We start from the raw sequence: 12955 nt of genomic DNA, 5'->3' as shown, positions 1-12955 counted from the left end.
TAAATATGTATATAAAATTATTAGAAATCTGGTTTTGTCTCTCTAGAGAACCCTGTCTAACACAGTTGGTAAGGTGAGCATTATGGAACACCAGTTTAATAGAACAAAGTGTTCTTGCATTTGAGGGAGTACTTGTGTGGAGGCCCAATGTCCATCTGCTACCTTAATACTAAAGCTATAAATATATGCACATAGATCTATTTCCCCATCATCATATATAAATATATGTACATGCCTTGATTTAGACCTCTATAAATGCCCTTTGGCTCCTAGTTCTTTCCTCTATTTCCTTTTACTTTCCTCTTGTCCCACTGTCATGCTCAGCCTTCATTTGGGTTTCAGTCATTCCTCTCAGTTACATTGCCCTTGATCAAGCCCTACCAGACCTCTTACACCCTCCTCGCCACTGATTTTGGATTACTTGTTGTTCCCTTGTCCCTGGATTTGTTAATACCACTTCCTTTTCCTCACCTTTCCCTCTCCCATGTCCCCCCCCCCACCAGAGCAATGGGTCCAGTTGTTTTCTCTTCCAGATTGTTTATCCAGCCTATCTTATCTAGATAGACCTGCAGAGATAATAGTATGCACAAAAAACAAGACAGAGCAAAATAAAGCAACAAAAGAAAACAAAACAACAAAAACAAAATTAATGACCAAAAAAAAAAGAAAAGCCTGTAAATAGTTCAAGGTCTGTTTGTTGATATTTAGAATTGTGTTCTGGTGCAGTCTGATGGGGTGCCACGCCCTGGCCCCAAAGTCTATTTTTGGTACTCCCTCAGGACTTCCTTGCTCTGTTCCTCTTGCTGTTCTGTACATGCCCTTTTTGCTGGTAAGCTCTTTCAGTGACGGTTTCACCCAATAGAAACTGGCAGTGATTCCTCCCCCAAATCCCTTTGCTACAAGATTCGAAAATCCCCAGATCTTGAGTCTTAGTCAAAACCTGGGGCAAGTGCAGGGCAGGCAGGTCTCACCAGCACTCAACTCAGAGCAGACCCTGGCCATCACTCTTAATCCACCCTATCTGTCACCCTCCTAACTTGTTATTCTAAATTGTGACACTTTCCAAACCTCTAAACAATCCCTCCCCATGGATTCCCTCCACCAGCCAGCCTGCCATTTCCTCCCCCTTCTGCAACATAGACTCTTTAGGGCCAAAATGACCAGGAAGAGTCTGTGCCCAGAAGACAGCTGGGGAGCCACAGAGATCAGCATGTGTCGTAGGGGCTTGTTCCAACACCGCGAGGCTAACTAAGGTGTTCCCTACGTCCAGTGACCATCCCTGGGAGGGAGAAGGAGCTTGGAGAAACAAATCCTAGTGGGTATTAGAGCTTTCACTCGACCAACACAAGTGATTGTGTTGCTATTGTTGTTCGGTGATATTGAGTGCGGTCCAACCCAAAGCAACTCTGTGCTCAACAGCACGAAACACTGCCTGGTCCTGTACCAACCTCACAATTGTTATGTTTGAGCTCACTGTTGCAGCCACTGTGTCCGTCCATCTTGTGGCGGGTCTCCTTTTTTGATGTCCCTCTACTTTACCAAGCATGATGTCCTTTCCCAGACACCGGTCTCTTCTGACATGTCCAGAGTACATGAGACAACATCTGGACATGCTTGCCTCTAAGGAGTGCTCTGGATGCACTTCTTCCAAGACAGAGGTGTTCATCCTTTGGTCAGTCCATGACACTTTCACTGTTCTTCACCAGCGTTACAATTCAAATGCATCGATTCTTCTCCAGCCTTCCATATTAAATGTCTAACTTTCGCATACATAGAAGGCAATTGAGAAAACACCATGGCTTGGGTCAGGGTTCACCTTAGTCTTCAAAGCAACATTCTTGCTTTTCAACACTCTATACAGGTCTTGCACAGCAGATTTGTCCAATGGAACTCGTCTCTTGATCTCTTGCCTGCTGCTTCCATGAGCATTGATTGTGGATCCAAGCCAGACAAAATCCTTGGCAACTTCAATCTTTCCTTTTCAATCTTTTCGCCATTTAGCATGATGCTCCCTGTTGGTCCCGTTGTGAGGATTTTGGTCTTTTTTTACATTGATTTGTAACCCATACCGAAGGCTGCCATCCTTGATCTTCATCAGCACATGCTTCAGGTCCTCCTCACTCTCAGCAGTCAAGGTTGCCTCATCATTGGTTGTAAGCTTGCATATTGGCCACCCCAGTGCCATGGGTGGGAAAGGGGACTCCGAAGTCCACCACTTTCAGGTATAGTATTGTACCTTAGGTTTTAACCCCATCTATACTTATACAAAGGAGCCCTGGTGGCAAATTGGTTAAATGTTGGACTTCAATCTGCAAGGCCAGCAATTCGAAACCATTATCTGCTCCTCAGGAGAAAGATGAAGATTCCGAAAGAGTTACAGTGTCAGAAACTCAGAGGGGCAGCTCTGCCCTATCCTACACAGTCAGCATCAACTCAGTGGCAGTGAGTGTGGTTTGAACTTGGTATACCTATACAAGTACATACATTGCTAAGATTTTGATAATAATGATAATTGTTTATCTTCTCTACAATGACCTGGCTGGTGTCAGGGGAAACACACCAAGAACTCTCTCAACAAGTGTGCATGCATGCACACACACCATCATGACTCTATCCCTAGGTCACATAGCACACAATTTAATAGTTCAATCATTATAAGAAAAAATGTGTAATTATTATCACAATTAATTTTAGAACATTTTCTTATCTCTTGTACCTGTTTCCTTAGTTCCTCATTTCCCTCCAACCTCCCCTGCCATGCCCCTAGGTAATTACTAATCCTGTTATGGTCTCTGTAGATTTATCTACCCTGGATTTCATATACAGAAAATCAGACAAAACAAAAACAAGACACAAACAAACAGAACCAAGAACAATGACAAGGTAAAAGAGAAAAACCTCAATAGAAAATATTAAAAATGGAAACAATTTTAAAATGGATCAAAATGGAGATCAAATGAGAAGGTGTTACATTTTAGCCTAACAATGTCTACCCCAATCAATACAGTGCTCTGCTAGCAAGGCTGCTCACCTCCCTGGATTGTGGTCAGAGGGGATTCACCAGAGGCTTGATACACATGAAGATTCTACAATCGGATTTTGAGCTTTCACTGTCATCCATAGCTTTCTGCAAACCAGGTGTTCAGAATTTAAGCTCTGATACCAATCCCTCCTCTGGATTTGGATTTTGCTCTTTACAGTCCTTGGATCACATAGACTGGTGTGCTTCTCCATGTGGACTTAGGTGGTGTCTCACTTAGATGGCTGCTTATTCTAAACTGTTCTATTGGGCTAGAATTAACATATTATACAATTCAAGTTCAACATATTCAGAAGGGCTGTGCCGTTATCACTACATCAACTTTGGAACATTTTCTTCCTTCTTGAACTTATGACTGCTGACTCATCCCCTGGTCCCAACATCTCCTTCTGTGCTCCCAGGTAATTATTAATCCAGGGGCCATCTTCATAGATCCACCCCTCCTGACTTCTCTACCCAGAAAACCATAGATCAAAGACAAAAAAGTTACCATTTCACCGATGGGAGGCTGGATTGTGTTGCTCATATCCTTAGAAAAGGTGGAGATGCTAGAGAGCTCCCCTCTAGGGGTGCCAAGGCACATCGAGTAGAAGACACAAGAGAACCTGAGGCCATCTCCAGAGAGAGAAAGGGGCGCTTTTACCTGAGTTGAAGTCCAGGAATTGGTCTGGACGATACTTCTCCCACACTGGCCGGAATATCAGGGGGCTGTTCTGGAAATACCCGTCTCCACTGCAGGCAAAGAAAAGCATCACGGGTTTCTGTTACAATCAAGGAATTAATTCTCTTTCAACCATTATGTCCTTCCTTCCTTCCTTTGCTCCCTTTCCTTCCGTCCCGCCTTTCTTTCCATTGCTCCTTCGCTTTGTTCTGCTCAGCCATCAGTCATCAGCTGAGTAGTCAACTCTTCAGTTAATCCATCAGTCTGAAAGCCAGTCAACCACCCAGCCAGTTGGGCAGTCATTTAGTTGATTGGCCAGACAGAATTACTGACTCCAGCAATTAGAAGAGGCGGATGAGACAGGAACAGTGTGGCTCTACCTTGATCCACGTCTGGTTCCTACCTGCAGGAACCAGGCAGTTTCACTTGGTCATGAGACTCAGGCTCATTGCCACTAAGGGGATCCTAAATTACTGCGACTCTATAGTACAGATGCCAACAGCCCTCTTGGACTTCTGAGACTGTAAATCTTTAAGGGGTAGGAAGCCTCAGCTTTGTTCTTCAGAGCAACCGGTGGTTTCGAACTGCTGACCTTGTGGTTAGCAGCCCAGTGCATAGCCCACTAGGCCACCAGGATTCCTTTGGTCAGGAGGTGGGTGTGAAAATAACAAAGAGTTCAGACCTTCTTCATTGTTTTCTCTTAAACTAGGGATTGACGAGTGGCAGTGGGTGGAGCAAATGATTAATGTGCTTGGCTGCTGACAGAAAGGTTAAAGGTTTGAATCCAGTTAAAGGCATCTCAGAAGGAAAAAAAAAGCCGCCACTGAAAACACCACAAAGCACAGTTCTACTTTGACACCTATGGTGGAGGGGGGGGGGGCGCTGTGGGAAACATTGTCATATTAAGATGGGGAAGAGGGAGTGAGACAGTCAGAGATTCACCTCCTGATTCTACAAGATTGGTTACCAGGGGCAAGTTTCTGAATCTTAGTTTTATCATCTGCATAAACAGGATTATAGTAGCATCCGCTTAACAGTATCATGGAGATGAGATGCAGGAACATTTACAAACCCCTCAGAATGGAGTGAAAACCACATAAATGGGAACTGCTGCCTCTGCCACTCCCGTCACCCCCCTCGGCCGTGGTGTGCAAGAGAGGCTCTGGGAAGGAGGAAACCGTGGGGCAGCAGCACCCAGTTTCCGTCTGGGGGCAGCCTCAAAGCAGTCGTGCGCCCCACTCTAACCCAACACACGCGCATGACACCACCCCGGAGGACTGGGGATGCTGTGAGGTCCCAGCTGATGGAATAATTCCACTCCTTTCTTCTCCACAGCACCCAAGACTCACAATGGTGGCACCCACCAGCAGCTGGAGACACGCCGCTGTCGCCTCAGAACTCTTTCTACTCGTGGAAAGCCAACCTCTCAGCCAGACACGGCTCTCCTCCCATTCTTCCTCTTCAGCCCCACCCAAAGGAGCTGCTGGATGACGCTTGATGAGTACGGGCTCATCCTTACACTGAATTTGATAGTCAGGTGACCTCAGCGTCAGATGTCTGGGTTCAAATCTTCCCTTAGTCCCTTTCCAGTTCTGTGACTGGGTGAATTATTTATCCATCTGCACCTCAGTGTGAAACTGTGATGAGAAATTGTATCTACCTCATGGGGCTTTAGGATAGTCAAACAAAATAATGCTTATTACCTACCTAGAGCAATTGCTGCTGGTCGTCTTGATCAAAAGGAGCCCTGATGGCATAGTGGTTTTGAGCTGGGCTGTTAACTGCTCAGCTCAGCAGTTCAAATCCTCCAGCCGCTCCAAGGAAGAAAGGTGGGGCTTCCTACTCCCACAAAGCTTTGCAGTCCTGGGAACCCACGGGGGCAGTTCAACCGTGCCTCAGAGTGTCGCTGTGAGTTGGCATGGAGTTTGGCTGGAGTAATACGATGATTAAACACTGAGCAGCTAACTAGAAAGGCCAGTGATTCTAATTCACCAGTGGCCATGGGAGAAAGATGAGCCATCTCCTCTCGTAATGATTATAGCCTTGGAACACCCATGGGGCGCTGTCCTATTGGGTCATGGGAGGAGCCCTGGTGGCACAGTGGTTAAGCATTGGGCTGTAATCTGGAAGGTCGGCAGTTTGAAACCACCAGCCTGCTCTGTGGAAGAAAGATGGGATTTTCTTTCTTTTTAAAATCATTTTATTGGGGGCTTGTACAACTTTTATCACAATCCATACATACATCTTGGTATCAGCTCCTCAGTTTTCCCCTCCCTCTCCACCCCACTCCTCATGGACCCTTGATAATTTATAAATTATTATTTTGTCATGTCTTACACAGTCTGACATCTCCCTTCATTCACTTTTCTGTTGTCCGTCCCCCAGGGAAGGGGTTATATGTAGGTCTTTGGAATCAGTTCCCCTTTCTACCCCAACTCCCCTCCACCCTCCTGGTATCATCACTCTCACCACTGGTCCTGAAGGGTTCATCTGTCCTGGATTCCCTGTGTTTACAGATGGGCTTTGGGTCCCCACTCCATACTCCCCCTCATTCACAATGATATGATTTTTTGTTCTTTGATGCCTGATGCCTGATATCATCGACACCTTGCGATCACACAGGCTGGTGTGCTTCATCCATGTGGGCTTTGTTGCTTCTGAGCTAGATGGCTGCTTGTTTACCTTCAAGCCTTTAAGACCCCAGATGCTATATCGTTTGATAGCTGGGCACCATCAGCTTTCTTCACCACATTTGCTTATGTACCCGCTTTTTCTTCAGTGATTGTGTCGGGAAGGTGAGCACCAGGGAATGCCAGTTTAATAGAACAAAGTGTTCTTGCATTGGAGGAGTACTTGAGTAGAGGCCCAATGTCCATATGCTACCTTAATATTAAACCTATAAATATATGCACGTAGATCTATTTCCCTGTCATCATATATAAATATATTTACATATGTACATGCCTTGATTTACACCTCTATAAATGCCCTTTGGCTCCTAGTTCTTTCCTCTATTTCCTTTTACTTTCCTCTGGTTCCACTATCATGCTCAGTCTTCATTGGGTTTCAGTCATTCCTCTCCATTACATTGCCCTTGATCAAGCCCTACCAGGCTTCCTACACCCCCCTTGCCACCAATTTTGGATCACTTGTTCCCTTGTCCCTGTGTTAGTTAACACCACTTCCTTTCCCCCACCTCCTCCTCTCCCATTCTGAAAGATGGGGTTTTCTACTCCTGTAAAGAGTTACAGTCTCAGAAACTCACCGGGCAGTTCTATCCTGTCCTACAGAGTCACTGTGAGTTGGCATTGACTTGATGGCGTGAGTTGTCATTGTTGTTGGGTTTCCATAAGGTCACTAGGAGTTGGAAATGACCTGCTGGCTATGGGCTTGGTGTAGGGATGTGGTGTTTTTATTATACTATTTGAGAAGTCAAGAGAGGTCAGCTAATGTAGGGGAAATCAGGGAAGTCCAAGCTGGGAATGACTACTGTGCACAGGGACTGGTTCTCTGAGATGACAGGGCTGGTGGGGTTGGACGACAGTCTTGTTGCTTTGTCACTGTCACTGGATGGGGGCGTTCATGGTTTGTGGGGATAGTAAAGAGGAGGACGGGGCAAAGGGAGGTCTTTTTATTTGAAATAGAGTCCCTCGATGCTGCAAACAGTTAATGCACTCAGTGATTAACCAAAAGGCTGGAGGTTCAAGGCCCACCCCCACCCCGCTCACAACACCTCAGAAAAAGGCCTTGCCATCTAGCAGCCAAAAAATATATTTAAAAAGAAAGGGCCATGAAGTGTAAGGAGCTCAGCTCTGCTCTGACCCATGTGAGGTCCTCGGGCATTGAGGTCAACTCAAAGGCAACCGGTTGTTCTTGGTTTTACTTTGAAATAGTGCAGTGTGTGGCCCCAATGAGTCAAAAACACCACGGAGGATTCATGCCTCACCCTAAGAGGGGTGTGTGTGTGTGTATGTGTGTGTGTGTGTGTGTGTGTGTGTACCTTGCTGTATACAGAGGGATTCATCCAATTTGACCAGTGCTAACATCCCCTCCCATCCTACCTGGAGAAGCCCATGATGACTGAGTTGCCTCGGCGCTGGGCCGCGTCCCACTGCATGCCGCCACTTTGATAGAGAAACAGGGCATAGGACTTGCTCCCGTCTGTGGAGAGGATGGCCTGGTAGGTGTTGGTCTAGAGGTTGGTTGGAGACAAATACAAGGATACTCGTGAGAGATCTGGGGTCACTGCCCTGATGCCCTACCACGCACTTCACACCACAGCCCCAACACACACATCACCTGTGCCAGGCCTCCCCAGGGCAAGTGTGGGATTTTTAGGTCAGCTTGTCCCCTGGGCATCAAAGTACCTAACTAGGTGGACTTGCCTTCTTTCTGATTTATTTCCCAGGAGAACAGACAAAGGGCTTCAATTGAGCTAAAAGAGGGTTTGTGAGAGAGCGCTATAGGAATCTGAGAGATGAGCAAGAACATCAGAGAGCTGAATTTCAGTTTGTTTTCTTAGAGATATTTAAAAGACAAAACCCCAATGTCCTCTTGCCCTGAATGGCATGGGAGGACATATGGCAGGTGAGATGGGAGGTTCTCTGAAGGCAGAGCCCGCTGGGTGCCAATCAGGGTGCATTGTACAAAGTAGGTAATCCACAATTTTATTATCATTTTATTGGGAGCGCTTACAGATATCGTAACAGTCCATAGTTCAGTCTCGTCAAGCAGTATTTTACACTTGTTACCACAGTCACGTTCGAAACATTCTTCTTCTTCTCGACCTCCTTGATATCAGCTCCCCTTAATCCCCGCTCCATGGAAGAACACTTATTGTTTTATTCTTATTGTTTTATTACCATATATGCTTGTGTATAAACTGAGTTTTTCAGCACAGCTTTTATGCAGTTTTTGTGGTAAAATTGGGTGCCTTGGCTGATATTCAGGTTGGTTTATTCTCGAGTATATAGGTATATGTATGTGTGTGTGTATATATATTTTTTCACTAGCCAATATATCCATGCACCTACAATTCTGTTGCTTGCTCCCATTCAATGGGGTTATACAGTCATCATTGCTATCAGTACCTTTTACCCTCTTTCCCAGCCCTCTTCCCATACCCTCAGGAGACGGTTACTCCCATTATTTTTATTGAGGGGTTATTGATGCTGGTTTTCATGCATCAAAAGATCTTAAGTTTACCAATGAACACATGCAAGTTTAACGAGGTTAATGAGGTAGAACTGTAACCATGATCATCGGGGGAGGAAATAGTAAAGAACTAGAGGACAGTTATGTGTTTCATCAGTGCTGTACCGCACCCTGGAACTATCATCCTTTCCCTTTGGCTCTTCTGTGAGGGACTGTCCAATTAACGCACAGGTGGGTTTTGGGTCTCCACTACATCCATGCTTCTTCACATTGATTTGGTTGCTTATTTTTGACCTTCTGATACCTATTCCCATTGACACCTCATGATCACACAGGCTGGTGTGCTTCTTCTTTGTGAGCTTTGCTGCTTCCCTGTTACATGGCCACTTAATTAACTACAAGCCTTTAAGAACACAGATGCTATATCTTTTAATAGCCGGGCACCATCAGCTTTCTTCACCATATTTGCTTATGCACCCATTTTGTCTTCAGCGATCGTGTCAGGAGGGTGGGTATCCCACAGTACTGCATTGTTAGAACAGACCATTCTTGAACTGGGGTAAGATTTAAGTAGAGGCCCAAAGTCCATCTGCTTCCTTGCTGTATATAAACAAATACACCTAAATTTATATATTTAAATATTTACATCTCTATATATGCACCTATAAATATAGTTTTTCCTTCTTCTTCTTTTGTTGAGTGAAGAAGCAAGTGACTTTTGACCAGACTTGTGAGAGGAAGATTGGTGAGTCCTCAAAGGAAAGCCTAAGGAGGCCATGTGGTGAGCCTCACTTCCATTGCGGGGAACTGTGCTTAAGAGTTTAGAGCTAGAAAAACTTTGGTTTCAGGCCAGCCTTTCCATTTACTTGCTGTATGACCTCCAGCAAGTGATGTAACCCCTCTAGCAGCTATCTGCCTCATCTCTAAAACTGCAACCCAGATCGTAATACCAGGTTGAGCCACAGGAAGAAGCTACAAGGGGCAGTCATTTTTTACCTCCCCTAATTCCACTTTCTGTTTCCACTTGCAGCGAAGCGCAATCACTGAGTGTGGCTTGTGTCTCCATTGCTATTGTTGGGAGCTGTTGAGATGGTTCCGGCTCACAGTGACTCGGTACGGCAGAATGAACTGCTGCCCGGTCCCGTGCCGCCCTCCCAGTGATTGCATGTTTGAGCCCATCATTGCAGCCACAGTGTCCATCCGTCCCATCGAGGGCATTTCTCTTTCTCACTGCCCCTCTGCTTTACCAAGCATGATGTCCTTCTCGAGGACTGGTCTCTCCTCGTGACATGTTCAAAGTACAGGAGACGAAGTCTCACCATCTTTGATTCTAAGAAGCTTTCTGGCTGTACTTTTTCCAAAACAGGTCTGTTTGTTCTTTTGCCAGCTCATGGTATTTTCCATAACCTTCACCAGCACCATAATTCACATGAGTTGGTTCTTCTTTGACCTTCCTTATTCAATGTCCAACTTTCACATGCATATGAGCTGACTGAAAATATCATGACTTGAGTCAGGTCTACCTTAGTCCTCAAAGTAATAGCCTGGCTTAGTCCTCAAAGTAATATCCTTGCTTTTCGACATTTAAAAGAAGTCATATGCAGCAGATTTACCCAATTCAGTGCATGATTTGATCTCTATGAGCACTGATTGTGGATCCAAGCAAGACAAACTCCACAACAACTTTAACATCTTCTCCATTTAGCATGATGTTACCTACCGGTCCGGTTGTGAGGGTTTGGGTCTTCTTTGCATTGGGTTGTAATCCACACTGAAGGCTGTGATCCTTGATCTTCATCAGCAAGTGCTTCTAGACCTCCTCATTTTCGGCAAGCAAGATGTGTTATCTGTATGTTGAAGGCTGTTAATAAACCTTTCTCCAATCCTTCTTTATTCATTCATCTTCTCATATTATTTGCTCAGCATACATATTGAATAAATATAGTAAGAGGATACAACCCTGACTCACAGTTTTCCTGATTTTAAGTAATTCATAGTCCCATTACTACAATAACCTCTTGGTTCACATACAGATTCCATATGAATACAATTTAGCGTTCTGGAATTTCCATTCTTCTCAAGAGTATCCAAAGTTGTTAAGATCCAAGCAGTTAAGAGCGTTTCACAGTCAATAGATACAAGTAAATATCTTTTTTATAGTCTCTGCTTTCAGCCAAGATCCATAGGATGCCAGCAGTGATCTCACTTGTTCCATGTCTTCTTCTGAATCCAGGTTGGATTTCTGGAAGCTTCTTGTCAATGTACTACTGCAGCTCTTGCTGGATGACCTGCAGGAAATTTTTGCTTGCATGTGATAGCATTTATATTGTTCTATAATTTGAGCATTCTGTTAGGTCACTTTTCTTTGGAGTGAGTACAAATAGGAATCTCTTCCAGTCAGTTGGCTAGGTTGCTGTCTTTCTTGGCAGAACCAAGTGAGTCCTTCCAGTGCTCCATCAGCTTGTCAAAACATTTCAGTTGATATTGCATCAATTCCTGGGGCTTTTTCCCCCCTAATGCCTCCAGTGGAGATTAGACTTGTTTCTGGAGTTTTCACTGGCTTTTGCCACATGCTACCTCTTGGAATGGTAAGATGTCAACACGGTCTTTTTGGTACACTGACTCTGTGTATTCTTTTGATATTTTCTGGCACCAGTCAATAATTTGCCCATAGAATCGTTCAATTAGTGCAACCCGGGACATGAATGTTTCCTTAGTTCTCTCTGTTGTTAAGATATGTTGAGTGTGTTTTTCCTTTCTGGTTTTCTACCTCACCACAGTCTTTGTAATTCCTTCCAAATGATTGGGTGGGGCCATGCAGCAAATCAGGTGTGCGAAACTCTAAAGGAGGGGATTGGTCAGCTTTGCTATTCCACTGGGTATAAAACGAGCCGTTTCAGAAGCAGGAGCAGAGACTCCAACGACCGACATGGAAGGAGAGCCAGGAGTGAAGCATCTCCTGTGTGGAGAGGTGGCCCAAGATCAGAGCCCAGGCTGAGATCACGAGCCAGCGTGGCAGGCTTCCCAGCCCACAGAAGGGGTAAAGTTGAATGCCAGTGGGCAGAAGGCTGGCTGGTGGACTGGGATGCCTTGGGGCACTTGTCAGTGCTAAAGGAGCTTGCAGCTGGATGGAGGCCAGAGGACCACAGGGCTGAGAGACTGAGGACCAGAGAGCAACATGCCTGCCAGCATGGCTGAGAAGAGGCACTGCAAATCAAAGAACTACATCCTTAGCATTTTGCAACGTGTTGGCTTCCCTCTTAAACTCCATAATTGTGAGTTTTGTCTGTGAGTTCTGTGTGGTCGTTGCAATGAGTTGTTGAACGCAGCAGAGAAGCCCAGTGCTGCAGGAGGGGCAGTTGGTATCAAGGTGCTCTGGTAAGGGACGTGGAGGGTGAAGAAAGAGCTGACCTCTGCCTCACGGGAATCATTCTTAGGCAGATGTGGAGCCAGAAGAGGTTCGATGTGGCCTTCAGGCCATTTTCTCACCTGCCCCTAATAGCTCCTTCACTGAGGCTGGTGGAAGTGGGGGCTGAGGTGGGCCCAGCACCCGGCACGCAGCAAGTGCTCAGCATGGTGGTGGTCGCTGCACTCAACAAATTCTGAAGCCAGAGAACAGTTTGCAAGACTGAACTCCTGCCTGGGACACTCAGATGGCTGACCTGCTGAGGGTGCACAGGGGCTGCACCTCTGTCTACTCACCCCGAAGGTCCAGAGGGCAGGATAGGCAAGGGCATTGACCCAGGTGACCTTTAGGGTCCACCTGGCTTTGTAGTTCCAGGTGTTTGTGAATTTCGCAATCCAAGACTCCACCCGTCGGACTAATGGGTTGTATTCATCGTAGAATGTCTTATATTCCTAGGAGCAAAAGGAAAAGAGAATGGGGCCCCACCTGAACACCCCTAGTAACCCCGCTTTTCTCCCTGCGGTGCATACTCCCTACAGTGGTGATCTTGCTCACCTGCGTCTGCGCACGTGGACCCTTTGACCCCCTCTCAGGCTTGTGTTTGCCAGTAGGCATCTCTGATGCCCCTTGATGTGCCCCAGAATACAAGCTGCACTGATACTGTAAGTCACGTGTGCACACCTTATCGTCTGGG

At 45.8% G+C, this 12955-nt stretch overlaps 1 protein-coding gene across 1 annotated transcript in view; it reads right to left on the bottom strand.

Moving 5' to 3' along the window:
- MUC4 (mucin 4, cell surface associated) overlaps window positions 1-12955 on the bottom strand; it is a 64340-nt gene that overhangs the window by 22250 nt on the left and 29135 nt on the right. The window contains exons 5-7 of the mRNA XM_075557162.1: window positions 12558-12713; window positions 7763-7893; window positions 3684-3772 (exon numbers count right to left, since the gene is read on the bottom strand). Of these exons, the coding sequence (XP_075413277.1) occupies window positions 3684-3772; window positions 7763-7893; window positions 12558-12713 (376 nt within the window). The remainder of the gene's footprint in view (window positions 1-3683; window positions 3773-7762; window positions 7894-12557; window positions 12714-12955) is intronic.

This window comes from Tenrec ecaudatus, chromosome 8, assembly GCF_050624435.1.
Source record: "Tenrec ecaudatus isolate mTenEca1 chromosome 8, mTenEca1.hap1, whole genome shotgun sequence".
NCBI classification, from domain to species: Eukaryota; Metazoa; Chordata; class Mammalia; order Afrosoricida; family Tenrecidae; genus Tenrec; species Tenrec ecaudatus.
The sequence above is the reverse complement of the archived record's forward strand: the minus strand, read 5'-3'. Positions and strand labels throughout refer to the sequence as shown.